The sequence below is a fragment of the Notolepis coatsorum genome (assembly GCF_963971535.1).
Source record: "Notolepis coatsorum genome assembly, chromosome: 18".
In the NCBI taxonomy this organism is placed as follows: domain Eukaryota; kingdom Metazoa; phylum Chordata; class Actinopteri; order Aulopiformes; family Paralepididae; genus Notolepis; species Notolepis coatsorum.
In genome coordinates this window covers 51,133,993-51,161,795 of record NC_140182.1, presented here as the reverse complement: position 1 = coordinate 51,161,795, position 27,803 = coordinate 51,133,993, and the positions used below count along the sequence as shown (strand labels likewise).

The following is a 27,803-nucleotide window of genomic DNA, read 5'->3' as shown; positions in this document are numbered from 1 at the left end:
CCGCCCTCCCGGACCGACGGTAGGGGGTAGAGTGCGCAACGACCAGAAAGGGGATTGGGAATTGGCATGACAACTAACATTGGGATGGGAGAAAAAACGGAAAAAGGGGGGAAAAGATAATAATAAAAAAAACATGAATTTCAAATGTATATGAAATGTATTTATTTAATTATAAAAGTACATCACAGCAATAATCAGAGTGTAATGTTAAGTTGCTCACCACCTCATAACATATGTACATACAATTTAACACTTTTAAAAACGTCTACTCTCCTTTCTATTTCTCACCCCTTTTTCAACTCTCCATTTCTTACCCCCTCCCTCAACCTTAAACCCCAACATTGAGCAACATTGTGATTCATTTGTACTGACTTATTTAAAAATTATATAATATAATATTTCATCTATGGCACAATGAAATCTAATGAGAGGTATGTGGCTGGTTGAAGTTTTCAACCAGCAGATCTATTCTGGGCTTGGTTTTTGAAAGTGCTATTCTGAGGTCATGCTGAGCATTTAGTATGTTTCTGTATTTGTTTTTCAGGTATGCTAGAGTAGAAAACCCAGATTCACATAAGTATGTGGTGCCAAACTGAATCAACACATCTACAGCTAACCAATAAAAACGGGTCAGCGACCCATTTTGGGTCGCGACCCAGAGTTTGGGAAACACTGAGTTAAATGAACCCAACAAAATCAGGGTAATTGATAATGTGTCATGTGCTGCTGAGGCAGTGAAGATGGTGGAGGACGGGGAGTCCAGGGGAACAAGAGGAATGTGGATCTGGATGGAGAAAAGGCAGCTCTTGGGATTTATAGCTATGTAGTGCGGTGGCTTAGCACCAGATTTGAGAAGGATGTGGACACGCCGGACAAAAGCACCAAATTTTCCCCACGTGTTCCTCATCATCATAGCTTTCATTTTGGGGTAGGGGCCACGTCATCATGATGGATTTCAAGATGGCCGCCATGTAAAATCTAGGGGTGGGACAATACATCGATCCAGATCGATATATCGATCTATTATCAATAATCAAATAGGATCGACGCAACGTAAAAAGATCGATTCATATTGCGATACTCTTATTTTGAAAATCCCCGCGAGTCATATCCGCCGGCGCCCAGTATTGTGAAACTCCGTGTAGAAATTACAGCAGTGTTTGCGTCTGCTGTAAAGCACTACAGAGCGTCTATTTTGCGAGCCGATATAAGTCTGTGCAGTTTTTTCCCCGCAACGGGTCAAATGCATATAACAGGCGTTGCATCGTCGCCATTCCTTTATGCCAACGTCGCGTTAAATATCTAAATGAAGGTCGCGTTGGCTGCTAAAAGCTAAGCAGCTAACCGTGAGAGAGAACAGGAGAGTGGAAAGGGGACTTGGAAGGAGGAGGGGTGGGGGCTGTGGGGGACTGTGTGTGTGTGTGTGTGTGTGTGTGTGTGTGTGTGTGTGTCTGTGTGTGTCTGTGTGTGTGTTAAAGCTCAATATATAAAAACAAAAGTGAACAGGAGGTCTATTTGTATTAAAAACAATAGATTGTTTTTCATTTAAATGTCTGGAAGAGCTCAAAAATAAATACATCAATTGATATTTCCGTAGCCTTTTTTTAGTTGATCTAAATGTGACTGATTGTGTTAAATGGGCACATAATATCGCCTCATATCGATCGCAGACACCTGAATTGAATCGTATCGTATCGTATCGTGGCAGACTTTGTGATATCGGCAAATATCGTATCGTTGTCCAAAGAATCGATATCGTATCGTATCGTGATGAAACTGATGATTCCCACCCCTAGTAAAATCAAGGTTCTGCCCATTAATAAATATCTTGGTCCATAGCGGGCTCAATATTTGAGCGAACACAAAGGTATTGGTATCCCTGTAAACTAGAGAAGCTAAGCTTTCTATATTGGTATCATTTTCATTAAGCCCAACTGTTGGGAAGGGGGTTTTAATAGGCAATGATTCAAAATTATGTAAAATTTTCGCCTAGAAAAAACTGCCATGCTCATCTTCCAAAAGGTCCCTTGGATATTCACATGAATATATCAGAGTGCACATTGGTTTTATAGGTACCCACAAGCCTCTTCTTTCCAGACATACCCACTTTGTCCAACTTGCATGCTATTTGGGGCAATAATCAAGCAGGTTTGTGCATGTGGTACAAATGTGTCGAACATTCTAACAACTGCCAAAAATGTGAATGTTGGGTTAGGGTTTGTCGTTAGAATGTTGAACATAGGTCAATTTTGGTGTCAAACTATACATTTTCTGGGTCAATAAATGTGTTAATGCTATTAAGAATGTCACCAGATGAATATTTGTACCATTCTAACAACATATTTACATAATTTACTTGTTTAACAGTCAGACATGCATGAATCGAATAGACATTTTATTAGGATCACTCGTTACATTTATTATTATTATCATAACTCTTTAGCCTGTATAGGCGCATTTAACTGTTATGGAGATATTTTCGCGGGTCTTGTGCAGTGGTCTCGTGCCCGCGAAAATATCAGAATGTTTCATAAAAGGTCCCGCGGTATACTGGCCAGCTCTCAGTGCGCGTCTCGTGACAGCTGTCGTGGACAGCGTGATAAGGGACATGTTTAAAAAGGCAAAACATAATATAACAGGTAAGTCAAGTGTCATTACTTTAGTTATCAAAGCTGGAATCTCTGGACATAAGCAATAGGGATGGGTACCGTTCACATTTGAACCGACACGGTACCGGTACCTGTGAATCGATACCGGTACCCAACGATACCCTTTTTCTGTACTTTAGTCTCTAAAAATGTAATCTACCTACCTCAGTCGGAAAAAAAATATTCAAACTTCAAATAACTACACTTTCGACCGTTTTCGGCTTGCCATTGCCCCGACTGCTTTGTTGTTGAATCAAGTCAAATCCTAGGTAAGTGTATTGTAGAGGAGCCAAAGCTATATATTTAGGTTATTGTATTATATGAATGTTTATATGTTTATTTTTATAACCGTACATTGAAACGGCATTAGGAATATTGATTGGATTTAGATAAAGTCATTGAACCGTATTATTTGTCATAATAGACCTTCTAGAACATTCGTGATGTCACAGTATGATGTCATAGTCAACCATTCTAGAACATTTGTGATGTCACAGTGTGCTGCCATAATGGAACATTCTAGAGCATTCTTGATGTCACAGTATGCTGTCATAATCAAACATTCTAGAACATTTGTGTATCTATATATATTCAAGTGTGGGCGAAGCAAGAATTGTGGAGGGCAGTAATACGCCACGATGCGTCTACACTGCCGGAAATTCAAATAAGAAGAAGAAGAAGAAGAAGGTCTCATTCGATTTAGAGACTGGTGGCGATGAGATGGAGGGTTCCCCCTCTTGGGGGGGGCCCTCCAAGAGCGGAGATGATGTTTGTATTGTGATTGTATGACAAGAGGAGCAGAGAAGAAGGAGACAGAGACGATAGAAATGTGTTTTGAAGATGAGAAGAAGAGGAGTGTAAACTTTCTCAAGTGTGGGCGAAGCAAGAATTGTGGAGGGCAGTAATACGCCACGATGCGTCTACACTGCCGGAAATTCAAATAAGAAGAAGAAGAAGAAGAAGAGCTCATTGTGCATCTTGAAACAGTGCTGAGCAGTACTGAACAGATAGACTAAACAACATAGATTGAAGCCTGCATCTCTCAACCAAGGTGCCTTGCCGACCGTTTTGCTGTGGAAAGAGCCGGCAAGTTGATTTACGGCTTTCAGGTGAGGAGGAATTTTCATGTGTCGAGTCGGCGGTGATTTTGGAGACGGGAAAATACAGTTTTCTTACCTTGTAGTGACGTGAATATTTAGGAAAATAGCTTTAGGATCACTTCTCTAAAACCCCCCTGTAAAACCCCCTTCCCAACAGTTGGGCTTAATGAAAATGGTACCAATGGAAAGCTTAGCTTCTCTAGTTTACAGGGATACCAATACCTTTGTGTTTGCTCAAATATTGAGCGCGCTATGGACCAAGATATTTATTAATGGGCAGAACCTTGATTTTACATGGCAGCCATCTTGGAATCCATCATGATGATGTGGCCCCTACCCCAAAATGAAAGCTATGGTGATGGGGAACACATGGAAAAAATTTGGTGCTTTTGTCCAGCGCGTCCACATTTTTTTGCTAAGCCACCGCACTAATGGTGATTAACTGCACTGGGGAAGTAACAAAGAACAGCCAGAAAATAGAAGCTCAAAAATATCTTAAAGTGAAGGACTTCTCAGCACAGCAAGGAGGAAATACTGAGATGATTTTCCGTGGCCGTTTTTGTTGCATTTGGTTCAGTTTTGTGCTCTTTTGTTCTGTTAATTATGGAATATTTGGGACTTTATTCATTGATAGGATTTAGATCATGAATTCCATATGAAATATAACACGACACAGTTGGTAGCGATAATGTATCTGCCTGGTTGCAATTTGACATTAAAACAGAAGAAGATGAAGAGGGGTACCATCTTTAAGGATAGGCTGCTGTTCATTAGGTATCTTATGCTATTCATTATGGGTGTAACGATCCACACATTTTCAAGTTCGATACAAATAAAAATGTTTGAGGTCATGCTTCAATTTGATTTTTTTTTAATTTAAATATATTCATACTTTTGTGTGCGTGTGTGAATAGTGTACCTCCCCTGTCCAACTCCACAGAACACGCAATTATAACATATATATATATATAGGGCAGCCGGGTAGCGCAGCGGACTAAGCGCCTGCCTACCACCGCATAGACCAGGGGTAGGCAACCCTAGGCACGCGTGCCTGCATAGGCACGCGGGGGCATTTGCATAGGCACAGGGGGCAGCAGTATAAAAAAAAAAAAAAAAAAAAAAAAAAAAATATATATATATATATATATATTTTTTTTTTTGCTCTGAAATATTATAGTGAAATATTTTGCACTGTTGTCGCATATATCTTGTTGAAATCCTCCCACAGGTTCTTTTTACTACCACATATTTAATTGAGACCCTTTATTTGTTTATTATTTCAATTTAGCTGGAAATACATTGCTACATCATTCAGTAACATTTGCAGAGCCTTATAACAAAAACATTATTACGGTCACCATTGTGACCAATGGGATTAATCAACAAATTTTATTATTTATTTTTCTATTTCATTGAACATTGCACATGTTAAAAGCCATTTCTTTACTAAAAATGTGAGTATTACCAAGTCAACTTGTGTTCTTAAAACAATGACAATAAACATAGTTTTATTAGGTTGAAATAATGTGGTTGTGTTCTTATTTTTCTGTTAACTTATTATGGATTGAAAACTGAAAACCTTAATGCACAGTAACTGAACTCAATATTTTTAAGTTCTGGTAACTTATTATTATTATTTTTTTTACAGTGTAGTCTTGCGATCAATCAAAACTTATTTACACGATATACCTCACATTCACCCTCCATTCACATCCTGGTGTTCTCCTGGTGTTCTCCATTAGGCCTGTAGGTGGAGCTATGACAGCACACGTACAGTACACACCGATGGTGTGTGATGTGTCCAAAAATGAATGGGCAAATGTGAGTGAATGTGAGTGAAACAGCTGAGTGTATGCAGCTGTTTGTCTGCATTGCATCCCCCCCCCCAACTCAGATTTAGGGTTGATACAACCATCATAATAATATTGTTAATAATAACAATAACAATAATGATGTAATAATGTAAAAAGTATCATTAAAAATACCTGATTATGAGAAAAAAAAATTACGATGCATGGAATATTGTTGAGGCACACTAGTTACAACTATATTTCAAACAGGCACTCCATGTCAAAAAGGTTGCTGACCCCTGGCATAGACACTGGTATCGAATCAAGCTGTCAGCGGTACCTCCGGCTTGGTCGGTCGTCCATACTAACACGATTGGCAGTGTTAGCGGGTGGGAATCCGGTGGGGTGTGTATCCTGGTCGTTGTAAACAGCGACACCTACAGGTCGGTCGGGGCGCCTGCTCAGCGAGGAAGGTAACTGGGGGATGTAGTGTGAGCCTCCCACGTGTTACGCTCCCCCAGTGAGAGTCCTCGCTGTCAGGTGAAAAGAAGCGGTTGGCTGACTCCACATGTATCGGAGGGGACATGTGATAGTATCTATCAACCCTCCCCAGACCAACAACGACCAGGAAGGGAGGGGGGAATTGGCATAACGACTAAATTGGGATGGGAGAAAAATACAGAAAAAGAGAAAAGTAGATAAAAAATAAAACCTTAGAAGATCTGTACTGCAGTCAAACAGCAACCCTGAGGCAAAAATGCCACTCTTGGTATTGAACTTTGTTTCCATTCTTTTGGTTTTGGTTCAGTAATAATTAATGTGGATCCTGCGGTGCGGTGCGTTGGTGACAAGTTCGAATCCCTTACATTTTTTATTTTTTTTAACATGCATTCTTTCGCCGGTTAAGTTTAGGCATTGTTTCGGAGTTGATTAAGGTTAGGGTTAAGGTTAGGCATTGTTTCGGAGTTGGTTAAGGTTAGAAGGGTTAAGTTTAGGCGCTGTTTCGGAGTTGGTTAAGGTTAGAGTTTGTCTTAGAGCATGGCAATATTCTTTCGGAGTTGGTTAAGGTTATGGTTAAGTTTAGGCATTGTTTCAGAGTTGGTTAAGGTTAGGGTTAAGGTTAGGCATTGTTTCGGAGTTGGTTAAGGTTAGAAGGGTTAAGTTTAGGCGCTGTTTCGGAGTTGGTTAAGGTTAGAGTTTGTCGCAGAGCATGGCAATAGAATGCAGCCTATTTCCGCACTCTCGCGCTGCCTCGGTCACATGGGCGCCGTGGCCAATCAGAGAAACGCTGAACACAAGTTGGTTGCCTAAAATATTGACGCGTTGGGGATAGTTAGGAGTGGGGATAGGGTCAGGGATGCGTTCTTCAAAGTTTTGTGAGCAGACAGGAATGCGCTTCACTCGCCAACTCGCTATAAGTACCCCACCTGGGCTACTTTGCATATCAATAGCACCGGTCGTCAGGTGTGTTAAAGACGTTCTCGGATACATTCACACAGAACTTGTGAATGAAGTGCGTTACATTCCATTCGTAGAGGCAATTAGGCATTGTCTTTAGTCTGTGCCAGAGCCTTATAATCTATGACTCTGGTCTGTGCTTAAGCGAGGGAACATTTATGCGCATGCGCCGGGGAGCATACGTGCACGTGGCGTCATTAGCGTGCGTGCAGCCAATGTTGATAAGAGGAACGCAACTCTGGATAGGGGGAGGGGTTGATGTTGGGGATAGTTGAGTGGGGATAGGGGGAGGGGTTGATGTTGGGGATAGTTGAGTGGGGGTAGGTTCTGCCAAGAGGTGTAGAGAAATTCACAGAATAATTAGTTACTATATATAGCAATAATATGGTATATATATATATATATATTATAGTGTTTCCCACAGGATTTTCAGAGACTATGGGGGGTGAACCTCCGACCCTCTAGGGGGGTCCGGGGCCATGCCCCCCCGGAACTTTTTTTGCGTGTACATTTTAAAGTTAAATGCATCAATCTGGTGCACTTCGAGAGCAAAATAAAGAGGCTAGATCTATGATGAACTTTGTGCTCAAAACACAAAATCGACTAGACTAATGCTTCCCAATCCTCTCCTCGAAGCACCCCAGCCCTTCAATGTAGTTGTTAAATTCCACCACCAGCACACCTGATTTAACTTAACTAGCCCTTTATTAGTTGAATCAAGGTGTGCTGGTGGTGGAATTTAACAAATACATGGAACGGCTGGGGTGTCTCGAGGAGAGGTTTGGGAACCACTGGACTAGAGCATACATTTGAGCCATCAAAGAAATTAAGCAAAAGTGGTTACCTGTGTTGAACTGGTTTATTTTTTAGAAAATTTAAAATATAGTAGATTACTATTACGACTACTACTGATACATCCCTATTGGCAAACTTTATATTTTAAAAAAAGTCTAGGTAATTAACACTATGATCGCCGATGACGAGTTAAGACATCATTCCTAGCCATGCTCATTCTGCCGAAGACGCCGTAACTCGTCTTTGATGTCAATATTTAAAAAATCTGTGACCGAAATCATATTTCCCCTCCGGAGCCCTGAGACACACTGCAAAGCTCCACTCAACTCTCTAGCGGTTCAAGAGCGCCATCTGGTGGCCGATCGGCAGATCGCCAACCGGAAATGAGCCTTTGAACCGGAAGTGCTCATCCGTATGTGGTCCGGGCACTCGCTATCGTTAGAGAGACTCCGTCTTGACACAGTGAACATCGATCGGCGCAAATAACTCGAAAAAACAACATGATTGGACATATATACTATTATACAACCTGGAAATGGATCAGGCATTTCTCCATCCCATAATAGAAAAAATTCTGTTCCACGCTCATCTGCCAGCGGCGCGAGGAAGCCACGGTAAGATTCAGCGTTATATTCTAACGTGTTCCATATAAACTGCTATGATGAACATATGACCCACTCTGGATGAATCATCTAACGCTGCCCACGGAATTATAAACGATCCCCCGCCCATCCGGTCATCATCAGATGACACGTAGTAACTTCTAGAACCACGTCCAGTTGACATTTTTTATCTCGCACCGATTGCTATCAAACTGTATTTCATCATCAATATAATGCATTTGGAGCTATAAATCAAGTTCTGGAGAAAGCTGCAGAAAACGATAAAAACATACTTATACTTTAGACCATATTTTAGTATGAATATGTGAATGAAAAAGTTTAACGTTGCTACACCCTGAACAATACATATAGGACATTGAATGGGCCATAATAATGGCAATTTAGCAATAGAATTTAAAAAGTTATAGCCCTGCAAAGAAGGGGAACTTCTCCATAGACAAATAGAGCTGGCGAGGGATGGTAAATTATGAATTTAACCCATGGCGATCAAAGTGTTAATGGGAAACCCTGATATATCATCATCTAATTATGTATGGGAGAATACACAAGGTGAGCAGTTATCGAAAAATAATGCAGGGCAAATTATCCCACAAGGTGTATCCAAGTCAGCATCTGTAGGTGAGTTCCAGATATTTTAGCTACTGTAGACCAGCTGATACAGAGGGCCCTGGTTGCCAGTGTACAAGCACATTCATTTTGAACTGCGATGCATCTCCAGCCATGTAGTATATCTGCAATTAATGAACACACCTCTAGCCAATCAGACTAGAGTATTCACGCTAGGCTTGGGCGGTATTACGGTATACCAGGGTATTTAGAAATCCCGCCGGTATTGGGCGGCTACGTGGCGTAGTGGGCAAGGCGCTCGCCACGAAATCTGGAGAGACGCTGGGCTCGCCTGTTCGAGCCCAGCGCTCCACGTTTGCTTTCAGTTTAGCTGGTCGTCCGTACTAATACACATTGGCCGTATTAGGGGGTGGGAAACTGATGGGTGGGGATCGAGCGTTGTGGACAGCGACTCCTACAGGTCGGTTGGTGCGCCTGCGCAGTGGAATCAGGAAGTGTCGGGGGCAGCGTGAGCCTCCCACGCGTTACTCCTCGCCACTGAGAGATCGAGCTGCGCAGGTGAAAAGATGCGACTGCTGTTACCTCAAGTACCGGAGGGGACTTGTGCTATGTATGACTTAGTCCACATTGCAGCCGGCTTGTGGGAGGCAAGAAACAGCGTTCGTGACAGGGGAGGGTTGAATTGGATGATACGAAATTGGGATGGGAGAAAAATATAGAAAATGGGAGAAAAAGTGAAAAAAAAAAAAAAAAAATCCCGACGGTATTGAAATACTGTCAAAATCACAGATGCGTTTCAGTTTCTATTACACTGAAACATAGTTTTGACAGGGACGGCATTGGTTGTAGTGCACACACAGCACGCGCCAGCAGAGGGCGAGACCAGTCCTCACTAGTGGAGCGAGCACACGCAGAGCTGGTCGTCTACACCAGCGTTTCCGTTAGAACATATTCGTGCCGGTCTGAGTGTCCTGCAAGATTTCTATCCCCGGACATATTCCTGAAATTCCGGTCAGAGTTTTAAACAGCAGTCTGTTATAATCACATTTTTATGAGCTAACGAATTCCGTTATATTGGACATTTGTATTAATTACATCAAGCGAAGAATGAGAAATTGATTTGCAGAATCAAATTACTATCTCTCGCTTCCCAAGTTAGTGCGATACGCTGATCCAGCATCAAGCTCCCGCGCCGCAGGCTCGCACTGCAGCAGCTGTCACACGCACCCCCAAATGAATCTCGAGTCGACATCGCTTCACCTCGTTGTATCAGACACGTCACGCATATCATAATGTTCAACTTCACACACAGCAAACTGTAGTTGATCATCACATTGCCTCGTTTGCATGCAGAGAGCGAGAGGACGAGCCACATGCTCGTAATGCGTTTGTTGATTTCATTATAGCCTACATTTAGTTATAATCAATTATATGCATTACTATGTGACACGGCAGTCAACCAACAGTTGCATTATGATTAAAAAATGTCAACACTTACTCACCCCATCTCGTTCTGCCTATCCGTTTTGTACCTGCGACTAGATCCCCATTGCATTGGAACAGTAGAGCCATATGAAATCCGTTTTATTTTTTTCCAAATTCCATTTTATTTTTTTCCAAATTCCGTTTTTTCCGTTTTAATATTTCAGAATTCTGTATTTTGCTTTGTACGCTCATTTTACCATCAGAAATAGTGTTTAATAAGTGGGAATGAATAAATGTCCACAATTTAATAAGATATAACAGTCCATTTAATAGGGCTGTCTTAAATACTTTGAAGCTTCAAAGCTTCGTTCGATGGGCATGGGATTCGAATATGAAAAAAAAATTTGATTAAAAAAAAAAAAAAAGTATATATATTTTTGCAAAATCAACTCTGCCTCTCTTTGTTAACTACAACAAGCAATGCTGTTTGTTATTTAAGATGAGGTTGGACTCGGCACTGACAGATTTGTGTTCATTGTGCTGCTTTTATAAAGCCTCAAATGACGGCTTACAATATTTCATGAAAGCAAAGTGTTTTGTTTGTCTAAGATTTTAAAAGGTTTAAACTTTACAGCACTGACAAAGTTGAACAAAGTGCTGTACAAGTCACACAACATATAAAAAAAAAAAAAAATAAAAAAAAAATATATATATATATATATTTTTTTTTTATTTTTTTTTTTTATAGTGGATTCCATTTTTATTGCTCAATTCCGCGATTCCGTGATCGCGGATTCCATATGGCTCTAGAACAGGTGGACTTCTGCGAGGCTCGCAACGGTAGCAGCAGACTGGGGATGCTCTTTGTGGTTCAATCAATAAAGTGTACTTTGTGTACGTTCAATCAATGTTATCTCTCGTACATCATAGACGCTAGACTACTAGACTATAATGTCGTACCTCAGCCAGGAGAATTTAACTTTCCACTCGGGCCGCCGCCTGAACGCTCGACATTTGTTTATTTTCCGCGGGAGCATCAGCGGTCTCTGTGACTTCAGAAGACTCATCTTCGTTGTCAATGTCATTATTATTAGACCTGCTTGTGCTTGGTTTCATGAAATATTTGTTAAGTTTAGCTTGTTTGGCCATCTCTCTCTCTCGCTCGTATAGCTGTTTGTCGTTATTATGGTGGCCAGACAGGCTCAAAAAAAGAAAAAAAAAGATTCACATCCGCGCGGCGCCATCCGCGCTTTATTAGAGCGAAGCACAATGAAACAAATGTAATGATTGTTTCGTTCATCGCATAGGCTATTTAATTTTAGCCTATTTTAATACAATTCAAATAATAAAATTGTGCTTAGAGGAATTATTTCCACCGGACATTATGACCGGAGATATTTAAATATTCGGACTTCAACATATTTTGCCGGTCAAATACCGGTAATTACCGGCTAACGGAAACGTATCTCATTTAATTTCCACCACTGAAGCGGGTTTTCCCCTATCGATTGCGTCCTCCTGTGTGTAGACTCCTGTGTGTAGACTCTACACACAGGAGGACGCAATCGATAGGGGAAAACCCGCTTCAGTGGTGGAAATTAAATGAGATACGCTTACCGTTGCTGGTGCTGCGGGCTAACTGGCTACCGTTCTGAGAGCTAACGTTACTAGTACTAGGGTGCTGCAGGCTAACTGGCTACCGTTCTGAGAGCTAACGTTACTAGTACTAGGATGCTGCGGGCTTCTGGCTACCGTTCTGAGAGCTAACGTTACTAGTACTGTCTAGGATGCATTGCTGCAGGCTTCTGGCTACCGTTCTGAGAGCTAACGATAGTAGCACTAGGATGCTGCAGGCTTCTGGCTACCGTTATGAGAGCTAACGATAGTAGCACTAGGCTGCTGCAGGCTTCTGGCTACCGTTCTGAGAGCTAACGATAGTAGCACTAGGATGCTGCAGGCTTCTGGCTACCGTTCTGAGAGCTAACGTTACTAGTAGTAGGATGCTGCAGGCTTCTGGCTACTGTTCTGAGAGCTAATGATAGTAGCACTAGGATGCTGCAGGCTTCTGGCTACCGTTCTGAGAGCTAACGATAGTAGCACTAGGATGCTGCAGGCTTCTGGCTACCGTTCTGAGAGATAACGATAGTAGCACTAGGATGCTGCAGGCTTCTGGCTACCGTTCTGAGAGCCAACGATAGTAGCACTAGGATGCTGCGGGCTTCTGGCTACCGTTCTGAGAGCTAACGATAGTAGCACTAGGATGTTGCAGGCTTCTGGCTACCGTTCTGAGAGCTAACGATAGTAGCACTAGGATGCTGCGGGCTTCTGGCTACCGTTCTGAGAGCTAACGATAGTAGCACTAGGATGCTGCGGGCTTCTGGCTACCGTTCTGAGAGCTAACGATAGTAGCACTAGGATGCTGCGGGCCTCTGGCTACCGTTCTGAGAGCTAACGATAGTAGCACTAGGATGCTGCGGGCTTCTGGCTAACGTTCTGAGAGCTAACGATAGTAGCACTAGGATGCTGCGGGCTTCTGGCTACCGTTCTGAGAGCTAACGTTACTAGCACTAGGATGCTGCGGGCTAACTGGCCATCGTTCCCCCCCCCCCCCCCCCGATGAAGAAAATGAAAGTCATACCGTCATATACCGTATACCGAGGTATTATGTCAGCATTGTATGACGGTATGAAAAAAATGATACCGCCCAAGCCTAATTCATGCAGGCCACGGTATAAAGATAGAGTTATACCCTTCTTGCTGTCTTGTCGCACAGAACTTGTAAGTCGCTTTGGATAAAAGCGTCAGCTAAATGACTAAATGTAAATGTAAAATGTAAAGATATATAATAACTTATACTGTGAATTTCTCCAGACCTCTCTTGGCAAAGCCTGAGGTGTGGCCAGCAGTAGCAATCCCTCCCTCATATCCCCACTAAACTCCAACATCAAACCAAAAGAAAAAGAAGATGTAAACAAGGTGGAGGAATAACATTGCAGAATGGTCTCTAACCTGAACAACTGGACCACAATAAACGCAAAGACAAAAGAGGAATAGAGAGCTCTTTCGTGTGTAGATGCACAGTCTGCAGCAACAAGGTATTATATTGAGCTCTTTGGCTGAAGGACGCATTACAGATTCTACCTTTAATTAAAAGACATTGTATAAATGCGTTAACTCACATTTGGGCGATGTAAGATATATCTCTGTTCTCACCCCTTGAATTAAAGTTGTCTTTTGGAGCCCATCAAAGTTCCAAAGAGCTATATCCCCACCCTTGGAGCCGACAGCCAGTGTGGTAGGGTGAGTGGGGTGCCATTCCAGACAGGTGACTCTGAGGTCGAAAGGGCTGGAGGCGCGATTGAGCTCGTAGTTGGACAGGGAGCGGAGGAAGGGTTCCTGGAGACACTGGGGTGAAAGCATTACATGTTAATATCTCTGGACATGGACTGCTACCATTTGCTGGAGAGCTTACAGCTGGTGAACTGTAAGGACTATCTGACTCAATAATAAACACTGCACCGACTCTGGTGTAGTGTGTTTAGAGCTGGGCGATATGGCCAAAAATGACATTGTGATAACAATATCATATCACTCGACATTGTTATAAGTATAAAAAATATATATTTTTTTTTTTAAACAACAGATGTATGTTTATTTCGCAGCCATTCTTTGTCGTTGCCGCCATCTTTAGTGTTACATCCCCTCACACTGCAGTTCTCAGGCTGCAGCTGGTTTGAAAGCGAAAGGGGAGTTGAACAGTTATGGCTCTGCTAGTTTCTTTTCCATCTTTTGGCGCTTTTTTGGTGGACAAACCACCGCACATGTGCACCGTGACTCGTGACTGGAGTCTAGCTCTGCTAGCACACATCTCAAATTGGTCAGTATCGTCATTTGGACAAGCAAAGCCATTACTTTAAGTTGCAGGCAAGAAAGACAAGTCTGTCCACCGTCTCTGGTTTTAAAACTGCCCTGTTGCAGGTCACACAAAAAAAGAAAAAGGATGCAATCTTTTTGTGTGTTGATATCGATTATTAAAATATATCGCGATAATTATCGTTATATCGCCCAGCCCTAAGTGTGTTACAACGGTTTGGACCATGTATACCATCATCACTATTACTACCGTCTGATTAAATCCTGCCACTCACTACTGTTCACTACTACTGTTATCATTACTACTTGCACTTTGTTCTATTATTATTAATACCTGTACCCCCCCCCCATGGTGCTATGACACTTGAATTTTATTTAATTAATAAATCCTTGACAGGACCGGCGTTGGCCAATAAGCTTACTTACCTGTCTCATTTGTGAATGGGAGCTTTGCCCCAGGGTGCTCTTGTAAGTGTAATGCACGATGCTCCTGTGACCTCTTCTCTTTTGGATTCCTGATGGTTTATAGAATTTGAGAAAAGGCCTCGAGAGTTAGTAAGTTATAGAAATCGAACCTAGTGCAGTCAGCTACCCTCGCATGCATCAATTTCACACACGTCCAACAACTTAATTTAGTTTGACAGTTATTGAAAGTAAATGAGTTTGAATGTGGCCACCAGTGATGTCACCGAGGACATTGAGTCTTTGTGTTAATTACAACTCAATTAAGTGACAATGTCAATCAGTCCCTATTTTCCCCATCTACATCATTTCATGGAGCTGTAATTAACACAACACAATAGATGCAATGTCTTCTGTTACCTTGTTGCTCCAGACTGGCATTCCTGGGCCCATAAGCGGAGTGCGTTGCGGTGGCGATTGAATTTAACTCAGTTGACACAGTTCATCTTTAGCCTCATAGGCATATTTATTTATCAGGCGAGAGAGATGCGGTCGTGCTGCCGCTATTTATATCAACAACAATCAAATAACAAATAATAAACCGGAACAGGTAATGCAAAGGTAACGTCAGTGACGTCACGTACTGGACATACTACATCACCCTCTGTACTAGAACACCAGGGTTTCCCATTAATTACCTAGACTGTGGCGGCCAAAAGAAAAAAAAGTTTTTTTTTACTATTTTTTTTATAAATATAAAGTTTGCCAATAGGGATGTATCAGTAGTATTGGCAGTGGTAGTAGTCGTAATAGTAATCCACTATATTTTTTTATTTTCAAAAAAATAAACTAGTTCAACACAGGTAACCGCTTTTGCTTCATTTCTTTGATGGCTCAAAATACATGCTCTAGTCCAGTGGTTCCCAAACCGCTCCTCGAGACACCCCAGCCGTTCCACCACCAGCACACCTGATTCAACTAATAAAGGGCTAGTTAAGTTGAATCAGGTGTGCTGGTGGGGGAATTTAACAAATACATTGAACGGCTGGGGTGCTTCGAGGAGAGGATTGGGAAGCACTAGTCTACTCTTAAGTCGATTTTGTGTTTTGAGCACCAAGTTCATCATAGATCTAGCCTCTTTATTTTGCTCTCAAAGTGCACCAGATTGATGCATTTAACTTTAAAATGTACACCAAAAAAAATAAAGTTCCGGGGGGGGGGGTGCTCCCGAACCCCCCTACAGGGTCGGAGGTTCACCCCCCATAGTCTCTGAAAATCCTGTGGGAAACACACACTATGAGTAAGGGCGCACATAATAATAATACATTTAATACCCGATGACATTACTGGTGAACACATTCAAACTCATGTAGTGCAGACCTTTTGACGTGTTCATGTCCATCTTTCCTCGTAGCATTTTGGATAAAGTCTGCCCAGAGTTATCTCCCATTATTCCTTCCGGGTTAACGCTAGCCTTTGATTTTGATTAATTTGCTTGTTTCTTCGTCCTCGTAATTTCTTTTCCTGCAAAGGTAACGACATGTTTGTTACAAAACATTACGGTGACGATATGCTGGTAACTGACTGGTCATTCAAGACTATTATTACTAGCAAGCGACACATGGAGCCACAGCTTCACAAGTCAAGTACATTTTATTTATATAGCACATTTCCAGGCAGCAGCAGCTGGCACCAAAGTGCTTCACAGGCAGGTTGATAAAAACAAAATAATGTGATGCAAGATATAAGATTAGTAAAGCAATTAAAGTAATAAACAGGTAGGACACAGTAAAACAAAGAGGATAGAAGGGCCAGGGGTCTAGTGGCGTAACGTTACCTGTGTGCGTCAGTGCTCCAAAAATGTCACTTCATCAGTTAAAGTTAATGACAATAGAAATCCTCGTATTGCATTGCATGTTATATATAAACCCATATATATATCTATGGGTTGGACGATGTTCGCATGCGACGGGTTGCGACCCGCCATTAAAGTAACCCCATAGAGGAGGAAGAAGGCGGGACGACGTCGAGGTGAGAGGCAGCAGCGTCCGGACGTCATTACGCTTGTTGTCGACGTGCAATGCTATTGGTTGATGTGGAGTATTTTTTGAAAAAGCCATTGGTTTGTTATCGAGGCAGAGGGAAGTTCAAACCGGAGAGCGACGCGAGACAGAGCCCGGAGTCGGACGAACGAACTACAAGCCACGATGAATAGACCTAACGTTACGTGAGTAACCTTAACAGTTGTATTATCATAATCGAACAAACAGTAAACGTTAAGTGGTTATTATGCCCTTAACGTTACTTTGTGTTGATATGGTTGCAACGGTTAACTAACGTAGGTTAGCTAGCTAACCGTAATCACAGTAAAGCTAAGCTAATGTTACATTGCTCTTGTAGTTTCGGTGGCGTTAGCTTCCTAGTTGGCGTTAGGATAACACGTTGGCTAGATGGAAAATAACTAATGCCAGTTTGCTAACTTTTACGGTACCGACTCGTATACATTGTTAGACTCGCTTGGATGCATTGTCATTGCACACGTAGAGTACAACAAAGTGGAGTTGGCGTCTAACCAGAGTGCAAGTAGCAGCAAAGTGCATTGTAGTGTAGTAACAGTATAGCATGTGGAGCATAATATGACGAAATCACGCATTATATTGTTAAGCTAATGTATGTATATTATTAGTATATACAGTGGTTTAAGTTAGCCCCTTTCGTGACTGATGCAAGCCCTGCTTGAATATGCAGTCACTGGTTCCCATGTTACTAGCCATGTTAATGTGCACCTCAAGCACTGCTTAAAAGCGAGCGGTGGGTCCAAAATATACCATACATTTCAAAGGTACTCACCGTTGCATTAGGGTTTCACACACACGCGCGGCGGGGTTTGAAAGCTCGGCGTTGCTAATAAACATTTTAAATATTTTTTATAAACTAGTCAACGCTGCTAAAAAAAAACTGCTGTATTTCCGTATTTGGCTGCCTGGTGCGCCTGCGCTGTGATCACAGAGCATGCGCATCATGCACCCAACGCCGGAAATAATGCAGTGTTGACCAGTTTATAAAATATTTAAAATGTTTATTAGCAACGCCGAGCTTTCAAACCATGCCGCGCGTATGTGTGAAACCCTAATGCAACGGTGAGTACCTTTGAATATGTCTGTGATATATTTTGGACCCACCGCTCGCTTTTAAGCAGTGCTTGAGGTGCACATTAACATGGCTAGTAACATGGGAACCAGTGACTGCATATTCAAGCAGGGCTTGCATCACAGTCACGAAGGGGGCTAGGTTAAGTGTGACTACAATGTGGTAATAAATCATACTAGATATTTAGTAGTAGGTATGGATATATACAGTACACATATAAACATCGAACAAATGGTTTGGAAATTTGTCTTTGGTAGATAATTTCTCTGTTGTAACGATGCTTCTCGGCGACGGCAATACTATTGTTATACCTTTGGACAGGCAGTTAAATGGTACCCCATTTGTTAGGAACATGCTTTTGTGGGATGAGCAGCAGATCTGAGTATGTGGGTTGCGCCTGCCCATAAAACTTCTTCAATCAATATCTGAAATGAAAGGGGAAAAAACCTTACTGTCATGCACCTAGTAATATACTAACCGGCACTGTAGCACTCAACACTTTGATGAACATTGTTACTCAGCTGATAGAGTTGTACCCTTCCTGCTGACTTGTACAAAACTTGTAAATCGCTTTGGATAAAAGCGTCGGCTTAATGAAAATGTAAAAAAAAAAGCCAAATCTTCAATGCGAATGGGTGCTTAACCTTAGAAGTCAACGGGGCCTATTGCTCCCGTGGGCGGAGAACAAAAGAATTAGAATCTCTCACAAATGCTCAGGAAGTCCCGTTTTTCAAACATCTGTAAAAATAGCACAAAGACAATTTCGAGTGCATAATAGTGTAATCTATATGTATCCTTACTTGCTAAACATAATACGACTTGTAAATATGTTTAATTCTTGCTCAATTGTATAGTTCTAAATATCCCTGTATTCCCCCGAAACTACAACGCGTCACGTACATGCACGCGCGCACACACACACAGCGCATAGGTGTTAATCACTGAGTGATCTAATATGCATATTCTTCAGCGCGAGAGGGGGGGGGGTTGTGTTTCTCACTGTCTGTCGTTGATAATAATAGTCCTGCAGTTCGCAGTTCATTCATTCACGGTGATGACAGCTCTCTAGTCTAGAGTAGAGAGGTGGCCTGTTACTGTTCCATGATTAAGGGAAATAAACAGGCTTTCCAACTGTATAAAATCAACTTTTTGTTTGATGTTTAGATAAATATATAGATAGTGTGATATGAATAGCAGACCTCCTAGCAGACCTTCTCACCCCCTATACCAACGCCAGGGCCCTCAGATCGGCTGATAAGGGTCTCCTAACCACTCGTAGGTCCAACTTCAAGTCTAGGGGGGGGACGTGCTTTTGCGGTCGCAGCCCCTGACCTCTGGAACAGCATCCCCATGTCCATCAAATCTGCCCCCTCCATCGAGTCTTTTAAATCAAAACTCAAAACCCACCTATATCGCCTGGCCTTCCCTGACTCACTTTGACTCTTGCCGTACTTGTTGACGTGTTGTTCTGTTTTTCCTTTGTCTATCCGTTGATTTTATTTTGTTTCTCTGTTTATTTTATACTTTTCTTTGTACTTAGCTTAGCCATGTGAAGCACTTTGGTTGACAAGCGTCATGTTTAAACGTGCTATACAAATACATTTGATTGATTGATTGAATAGACTATGGGTTGGATATACTGGTATAATGTGGGGATAGTAAAGGCTGGGCGATATGACGATATTATATAAATATCGGGTACAGTTCATTAACGATACACTTTTTCAACGTATCGTGGATATCGTGATGTTTTGACCAAGAGGATTGTGTTGCGTCAATCTGTCCACACGTTACTCGTTCATATCTCAGCCCGTGCTGAGATATGCCCATTCCGCGGTCTGTTAATAAAGTTTTCAATCAGACAGATGTATGGAAAGGCTTTTATTATAACATTCGTTGTAGTAAAATCATTATGCCTCATTTAGTCATCCTGTGGAGCACTGGTCTCCTACTCGACGGCCGCGGGAAGCCAATGTTGGTAGCTTTGTTGACGTTGTTCAGCACACAGGACATTCAGGAAGTCAAAAACTAGTAGCGCTTGCCGATTGGTGCTAAGAACAGCAGGGCGGGTGCACGCGCTGTGACGTAATTGGCAGACTCGACTGTCAATCAAAATAATTATGTTTCCGTCAGAATGAATGAGTGAAGACTTTGTTAAAGGGTTGCAGAATGGGTACAATACAGTACAGGAGGATGAAGACCAGAAAAAGACTTTCGACTTTTTTACATAAGGGTCCTCCATTTTCAATTCATCAAAACATTTAGAGACATACATATATACAGTAGTTTCATAAAAATGCTAAAATGCTATTGATTGATTGATTTAAAACTTTATTAACATATTGCAGAATGGGTACAGTACAGCTCAATACATACACTTGTTAAGGGGATGCAGACCAGAGAAAGACTTTCGTCTTGTTTACATCAGGGTCCCCCATTTTCAATTCATCATATTTCATATCTAAATCATATAATATCTCATTGCTAAATATATGCAATATATATCTAATATATAATATAAAAATGCTAAATGCATGGGTATTTTTATTTTGTCTTTAATGTTAGCTTGCAAAATCAAATACTGTCTTGGTAAGCCTCATAATGAATTGTTTGGGGTAAAAAAGAAAAACATTGTGATGTGTATCGTGTATCGCCGAAAGGTCAGAAAATATCGTGATATCATATTTAGGCCATATCGCCCAGCCCTTGTGAATTTGTCTGTTTTATAATTTCATTTATTTTCCAGGAAGGTTAAAACCCCCCGTAGACCAGCCAAGAAACCATCCAGCAACCAGAAAGATCCAGTTGGTGTGAGTATTAAGAACATGGAGCTGCTAACCTCACAACAAGGGAGGTTAACTAACATTGGACCGCATTACTCCTTTGTATTGCCTTATACAGCACAAGTATACAACGTATGTAACGCACGTTAGTGTGTTGTTGCTAATAAACTAGATTTATAATATGTTATTAAATATATAGCCTACATGAAAGGAATGGGTTGTGCTGAGTAGGGCTGGACGGTATGGTCTAAAATGTATATAACTATAATTTGAAGTATAGGCTATCACGGTATATTCATTTATCTTAAAATGTCTATATAAATGCTTCTGAAGGGGTAAAACACTGGTATGGCAGCTATTACTGTACTCTTGTATTACTAGGACATATTTCACACAGTACAGAGGTATTTTAAGAACATTTATTGTGCAAAACTGCAATAGAAAATGCAAAACTTTTGCTGAGGCTACATCAACAGTTAACATTACTTAAGATTTGGCGGCTGGGTGGCGCAGCGGACAAGGCACGCGTCACCAACGCAAGAGACACTGGTATCGAATCCAGCTGTCGGCGTTGCTTCCGGCTTGGCCGGCCGTCATACTGGCTCGATTGGCAGAGTCAGCGGGAGGGAAGCCGGTGGGTGGGTCTGGGTCGTTGTGGACAGCGACTCCTACAGTTTGGTCGGGGCGCCTGCACAGCGAGGGAAGGTTCTAAGAAAGGTAGTGTGACCTTCCACATGTTACACTCTCAGTGAGTCCGCGCTGCCAGGTGAAAAGAAGTGGTGGGCTGGGTACACATGTGTCGGAGGAAGCATGTGATAGTCTCCGCCCTCCCAGACCGACGGTAGGGGGTAGAGTGCGCAACCACCAGGAAGGGGATTCGGAATTGGCATAACGACTAACATTGGGGAGGGGGGAAAAACGGAAAAAGGAGGAAAAATTAAAAACATTACATAAGATTTTAGCGCGGCGTGGGCATTCCAGAATGGCGAGGATGCAAAGCATGTTAGACCATTGGAGCCGTCGCCGAGTTTACATTACACATAGAAACTGCGCGACTCACGAGAGAAGACGTTGGCGCACAGCTCGTTTACTTCTAGAATTGAAGGTCCGCTCTGTTCCATGTCTATGATATGACAATTGCGCGTTTACACGCCCACTATGCAAAGCCTTTGTGCTCCACACTGTGGTTACGTCATTGCTACTTTAGAGTTGCTCTACCGGTCACAAGGTATAGTCAAAATCCATACCGTAACACAACTTCAGACCGTTTATACCGTACACCCCTAGATGAGAGCAGAATCTAGATGTGTCCATTCTATATCTGCGTGATTATGTATTTATCATTTGCAGTGTTTGTGGGGCTTTTATTTATCCGAAAAGCTTGTAAGTGCAGTTACAATGAAATTAGCTCACAACTTTTCTCGTAAGTCCGTTGGTGAATGAGCACCATTATCCTTAAACCCCTTTCACACAGAAATCCCACAATGGATAATCTCCATTTTCTACCAGCTTTGGGTTGTTCACTTTGAACCAACCAAAGACGGCATAATGCTGCCATCGTGCGTTGGTGGTGTCTGTTTCAAAATACTACAGGAAGTGCATTTTTTTCGGCACCGAAAGGGCCCAAAAAGCCAATGATTTTTTTGTTTGTTGCCTTGCTGCAAAAGATTATAGGTTCAGAGAATCGAGACCTGACTGTAATCTTAAATTGTCCATGTGTTCTAATGAATGAACAACAAAAGTATCAAATATGTTCTATGTGGGGTCCACCAATATCGGTTCTAATGCACGCCAGGCATTATCCCTGCCGGCATTAAATGTTCTTTCACATAGCTTACATTTCCATGTCCCAAAAACCAAGTCCAGGACAGCCAGTTGATGTAACATTTTCTGTCTTCTCATGTTGCAGATTCTTTTAATTTGACATAAAACATGTAGCCTATCATTATATCATGTGCTCAGCCTTTGTTCTATCCCACCTTTAATGCGACAACTGATGGTTAGACGAAGCAATATTCTGCAGGTTGGTGGTGCAGGGCTAGTGTCATGGCAGCGCTCCACACATGATGGTTATGGTCATGAATGATATTTACCTACAAACTAACCACCACAGAATTAACCACATCATCAAAACATCACACCTCTGTCCCACAATGCCAGGTAGTCCCTTTCACATAGACTCTGGGGCGAACCCACCCTGGCAATTTCTCTATATACCCCAAGATGGCATACTGCTGCATCAAATTTGACCCCATTCTGTGTTCGTACCTTTCATACAGATCTGCATCGTGGAATAATTGATTAAACTACCCGGCTTGAACAGGCTGTGTGAAGGGGCTTCAACCAATCTGCACTAACAACTTCTGTTCAGGTTGCAGCTGACTGCGTTCTATCTTTTTCAAACCAGGTGTACTGCCGTGTACGACCTCTAGTTGTGGAAGATGAGGAGTGCTGCATTGAAGTGATCAGCAACACTATGATCCAGCTGCACGCCCCCGATGGCCTCAAAGCCAACCGGAATGGAGAGTTCAAAGAGGTATCTAAAGTTGGTTTAATAGAGGCCTTGCACTGAATGTTTGTATAGTTATTTTTCTTCCAGTATGGCTGCCTTTAACCATTGGTAACCATGTTCAAAGGAAAATGCCTAATTTCTGTGCAGTTGTAGAGTAGGTAAAACGCTGGTAAAGCACGATATTACTGTGACTTGTTTAGTAATAAATAAGACACCAAATTATTAGGGCTGTCTTAAATGCTTCGAAGCTTCGAACGTTCGATTCGATGGCACAAGCTTCGAACACTAAAAAAAAAATCGAAGTTTAAAAAAAAATCCCGTCGAATCTTTCGCCGTCGACTAAAGACTCACTTCTTCAACCATTATCTGAAATGATAAAAAAAAAAAAAAAAAAATCTAACCGTGACTAACCTTACTGTCATGCACTTGTCCTAATAAACTAACCTACACTGTAACACGCAACACTTTGATGAACATTGTTACTCAGCTGATAGAGTTGTACCCTTCTTGCTGTCTTGTCGTACAGAACTTGTAAGTCGCTTTGGATAAAAGCGTCAGCTAAATGACTAAATGTGTGTGTGTGTGTGTGTGTGCGCGCACCTTGTAGAATTCCACACATAAGAAAGAAAGATACTGGGATGAATAAACAAAATGGGAAATAAAATGTAGAAATGCATGCAATACATAAATAAATATGAATCTCCATATATGAAATATAACATTTAGATAAGGTGCTACTGAGATGTTTTGGTGAGTTCTTTGTATATATATAAGATATAAAAAAATAAATATTAAATTTTTTTTTTTATTTTTTTTTTTTTTTTTTTTCGAAGCTTCGAATTAAAATCGAAGCTCGGCCCCGAAGCTTCGATTGCCAAAAAAAGCTTCGAAGGTCAGCCCTACAAATTATGTTTTTGTTGATATATTTCTCATATCAACATGTAGCAGCAATATGTACAAAAGAAGAAAGAACTAACATCCAATGCAAGGTGTAGAGCTGGCTGATACTTGATGTTTTGGAGTTAATAATTTAAATATCGATATTCACATTTTTTGCAAGGATCCCTCAAATTTGGTTGTCAAATAGTTGTGATAAATATATTTACTGGAGACGGGATGTTTTACAGTGGAATACACTTTATTATAGTATGTTAGTCAGTGTTTTCCCTACCCTTGGCGGGGCGGCCCGCCCCCCCCAACGGGACGCCCCGCCATCCAGAAAAAAGTATATTCAAAAAAAATATATATATATATATTTTTTTGCTTTAATCACAGTAACGTTGGCGGGCTAGCTAAATTATACATGCATCGGTTTTCATATAAATCAATCTTCACTAAGACTTTAAAACTGTGGTGCGGCACGGTCTACGGAGACGCAGAAAAAAGCTACTAAATCCATTCTGAGACTGACTAGCATCGCGTGTAACAAGTATCAGTCTCTCTCTCTCCTTCAACTAGCCAAACGTTACACTATAAAAACGAACTGGATAGTTGATATAAGTTGATATATGAACTAGAGAGAGAGACTATTAAATGCAACAAGTTTCTTTAATAGTTGTCATACAGAATACTTTCATACAAAATGCTTCTTACTGTTACGCTCCACAGACTGTGCTAGACAAGATGGTATCAAATAACATAGTATAGCATGTAAATTAGAAGTAGAAAATGAGGTCACAGTGTTCAGTATAGACATGTACAATGTTCGATGCAGAATAGACGTAACTGAGTTACCATATACTATGCAGTGTACTAATGTACAATACTATATAGTGCAAAGCAGAAATGGGATGAGGTACAATTTACAGTAAGGTGTACGAGTTGTAGTGCAATCCTTCATCAATAAATATAAAGTGTGGGGAGTGGGTGCTACAGTGTTTGTTTAAAGTGAGTGTGTGCGTATGGATGTAGGGCTGCAACGATTAGTCGACATAATCGACGATGTCGATTATGAAAAATCGTCGACGAGATATTGTTGCGTCGATTAGTCATTAAAAACAATAACACTTAATAATAAGTAACTGCAATGCGCAAATGTAGCTACATTAGTTAGCCAACAACCAGCCAGGCAGCGCCGTTATCTCACGGGACGAGTAGCTACATTAGTTAGCCAACAACCAGCCAGGCAGCGCCGTTATCTCACGGGACGAGTAGCTACATTAGTTAGCCAACAACCAGCCAGGCAGCGCCGTTATCTCCCGGGACGAGTAGCTTCATTAGTTAGCCAGCAACCAGTCAAGCTAACGTTAGCTGGCTCCAGCAGCTTGTTGATGTCGTCGGGAGCATTTAGCCTGCTGGCTACCTAGCTCCACTTCAACCAGCATCGGGAGATCCAGCAGCTTGTCGATGTGCTAATAGCCTCAGCTAACGTTAGGTTGCTGAGGCTATTAGCACATCGACAAGCTGCTGGAGCTCCCGATGCTGGTTGAAGTGGAGCTAGGTAGCCAGCAGGCTAAATGCTCCCGACGCTGAACTGCATGCGCCGGTCTGTCTGTCTTGTGGAACGTCTGCATTGCATTTATTACAAATAGCAAGCGATCTTTTTACTCTGAAACTCCGAGTACCGACGCGGCCATCTTTGTTGTTAACGTTAACTTGCGTGGCCACGTCACAGCCAAGAAAGGGAGCGCTGGATTTGTGTAAAACGCCCTGTTCCTAAACCACACGCTGTCAGTCGTAGCACAGTACTGACAAAACGGGAGGAGACTTTAATCAAAACAAACGCACTTCATTCCAATTGCACTTGACTCAATGCACTGACTGACTGTATTGTTCTTGACTTCAACATTTCAAATACATTTCATTTAAAGTTGCAAGATCCAAATTCAAATGTTTCATGAGTCATTATTTTAATTTGCTATGGGATCATCATGTTATGATGTTGTTGTTTGGTCCTGACAAGAGTCTCAAAGTCTGGGGTGATGGTAGACAAGCAACTCTGAGGTCATGCTCAATGTCCAATCTGTTCCTCTGCTCTGTCTTCAGCTGGACCAGAGCTGAGAAGCCACTTTCACAAAGATAGGTAGTTAAAAAAGAAAAAAAAAAAAATATATATATATATCCTTGTGCACCCCTAGTCGCTTTTTCTACTTTTTTGAAATATTTTGTGTGTGTGAGCACAGCGGTGTCTGTGTTTATTATTATTTCATGAAATTGGGTAAATATCTTAATTTTACATATATGTTCATTGTGTGAAAAGCTTATAACATGAAACACTCTAGAAATAGTAGAGACAGATTTAGTGACTCGTTCACCCCTAGTTACTTTTTCTACTCCTATCCACTTCAACGTTAAAACGGCATTTTTAAGCATTTTTAAATCTGCTCTTATTCGTTCAATTCTCTCTATATCTTGCCATCCTTTACATATTCCACGAGATAAGGACCTTGCAATTGCTGGGATGTGCTGTTACCGATGTAAAACTCATGGTGGCGTCATTGCTCCACAGATAACTTTGCCACAATTCAGGGGGAGGTGAATTAGGCTGTGGCGGGCTGCTGGTGATTGAAACTCGGCACACTGTTTTTGTGGTGGTGGGGGGGCGGGGGGCGAGTGGATTTTCAAGACAGAACCAGAGGCGAATGGACCGCGCAGTCCGCAGCGCGCCACACGCCGAAAAACAAGACCCCCATAGCCGGCACGCGCCAACGAGGAAGTGTACTGCGCGGATCACCTCTGGTCCTTGTTTCACCAGCGAGCCGAGCCGAATATTCCGGCCGGGGCAGTACATCTAAGCGCCCGGAGCATAATGCAGGTCAGTCGACCACTTGGTAAAGTTTCGCCTCAACTCCGTTTCTGGTCGAACTAGTGAGCGAATCTTTAATATTATTTTTGATTCATATTCAGAGGTAATTCGTCGAGATATTTCTAATTGGTATTTATCAAAAATAAATATTAGAAATATGGTCAAACAACATTTCGAACCGCTGAGCGCTTCGTAACGTTCGCCTCAACGCCGTTTCTGGTCGAACTAATGAGCGAATCTTTAATATTTTTTTTGATTCGTATTCAGAGGTAATTCGTCGAGATATTTCTAATTGGTATTTATCAAAAATAAATATTAGAAATATGGTCAAAAACAACATGTATCCGTTTCTTTTGAACCGCACTCGCAGTTGACCACTTGGTAAAGTTTCGCCTCAACTCCGTTTCTGGTCGAACTAGTGAGCGAATCTTTAATATTTTTTTTGATTCGTATTCAGAGGTAATTCGTCGAGATATTTCTAATTGGTATTTATCAAAAATAAATATTAGAAATATGGTCAAAACAAACATTCATCCGTCTTTTTCGATGAAAAACTCTGTGGTGGTGGGGGGGATGACTCGGGGAGCGAGTGAATTTTCAAGACAGAACCTTCGCCTCAACTCCGTTTCTGGTCGAACTAGTGAGCGAATCTTTAATATTTTTTTTGATTCGTATTCAGAGGTAATTCGTTGAGATATTTCTAATTGGTATTTATCAAAAATAAATATTAGAAATATGGTCAAAACAAACATGTATCCGTCTTTTTCGATGAGAAAACATTTTTTTTTCAATAAAAACTGACGTGGTATCAAACAAACACTAATTTAAGTGGTTAAAATTCGAAAATATGTGTAATTTTTTACAGATATCTTGAGAATAGGCTATGAATGTTAAACATGGGTAAAAAAATGTTTTAAAAATAGTAAACAGTT

The 27,803-nt window shown here is 41.5% G+C and overlaps 2 protein-coding genes across 5 annotated transcripts in view; one reads left to right on the top strand and one right to left on the bottom strand.

The window, feature by feature from the left end:
- The window catches only part of ddb2 (damage-specific DNA binding protein 2), a 55,991-nt gene extending 39,324 nt beyond the window's left edge, over positions 1-16,667 (bottom strand). The window contains exons 1-4 of the mRNA XM_084334907.1: positions 16,519-16,667; positions 16,062-16,205; positions 14,706-14,794; positions 13,620-13,811 (exon numbers count right to left, since the gene is read on the bottom strand). Of these exons, the coding sequence (XP_084191033.1) occupies positions 13,620-13,811; positions 14,706-14,794; positions 16,062-16,131 (351 nt within the window). The 5' untranslated portion in view covers positions 16,132-16,205; positions 16,519-16,667. The remainder of the gene's footprint in view (positions 1-13,619; positions 13,812-14,705; positions 14,795-16,061; positions 16,206-16,518) is intronic.
- Positions 16,668-16,820: 153 nt separating this feature from the next.
- The window catches only part of kif23 (kinesin family member 23), an 84,656-nt gene continuing 73,673 nt past the window's right edge, over positions 16,821-27,803 (top strand). For all 4 annotated transcript variants that reach the window (XM_084334873.1, XM_084334872.1, XM_084334871.1 and 1 more), the window contains exons 1-3: positions 16,821-16,908; positions 20,578-20,641; positions 23,022-23,150. In XM_084334873.1, coding sequence (XP_084190999.1) covers positions 16,889-16,908; positions 20,578-20,641; positions 23,022-23,150 — 213 coding nt within the window. In that variant the 5' untranslated portion in view covers positions 16,821-16,888. The remainder of the gene's footprint in view (positions 16,909-20,577; positions 20,642-23,021; positions 23,151-27,803) is intronic.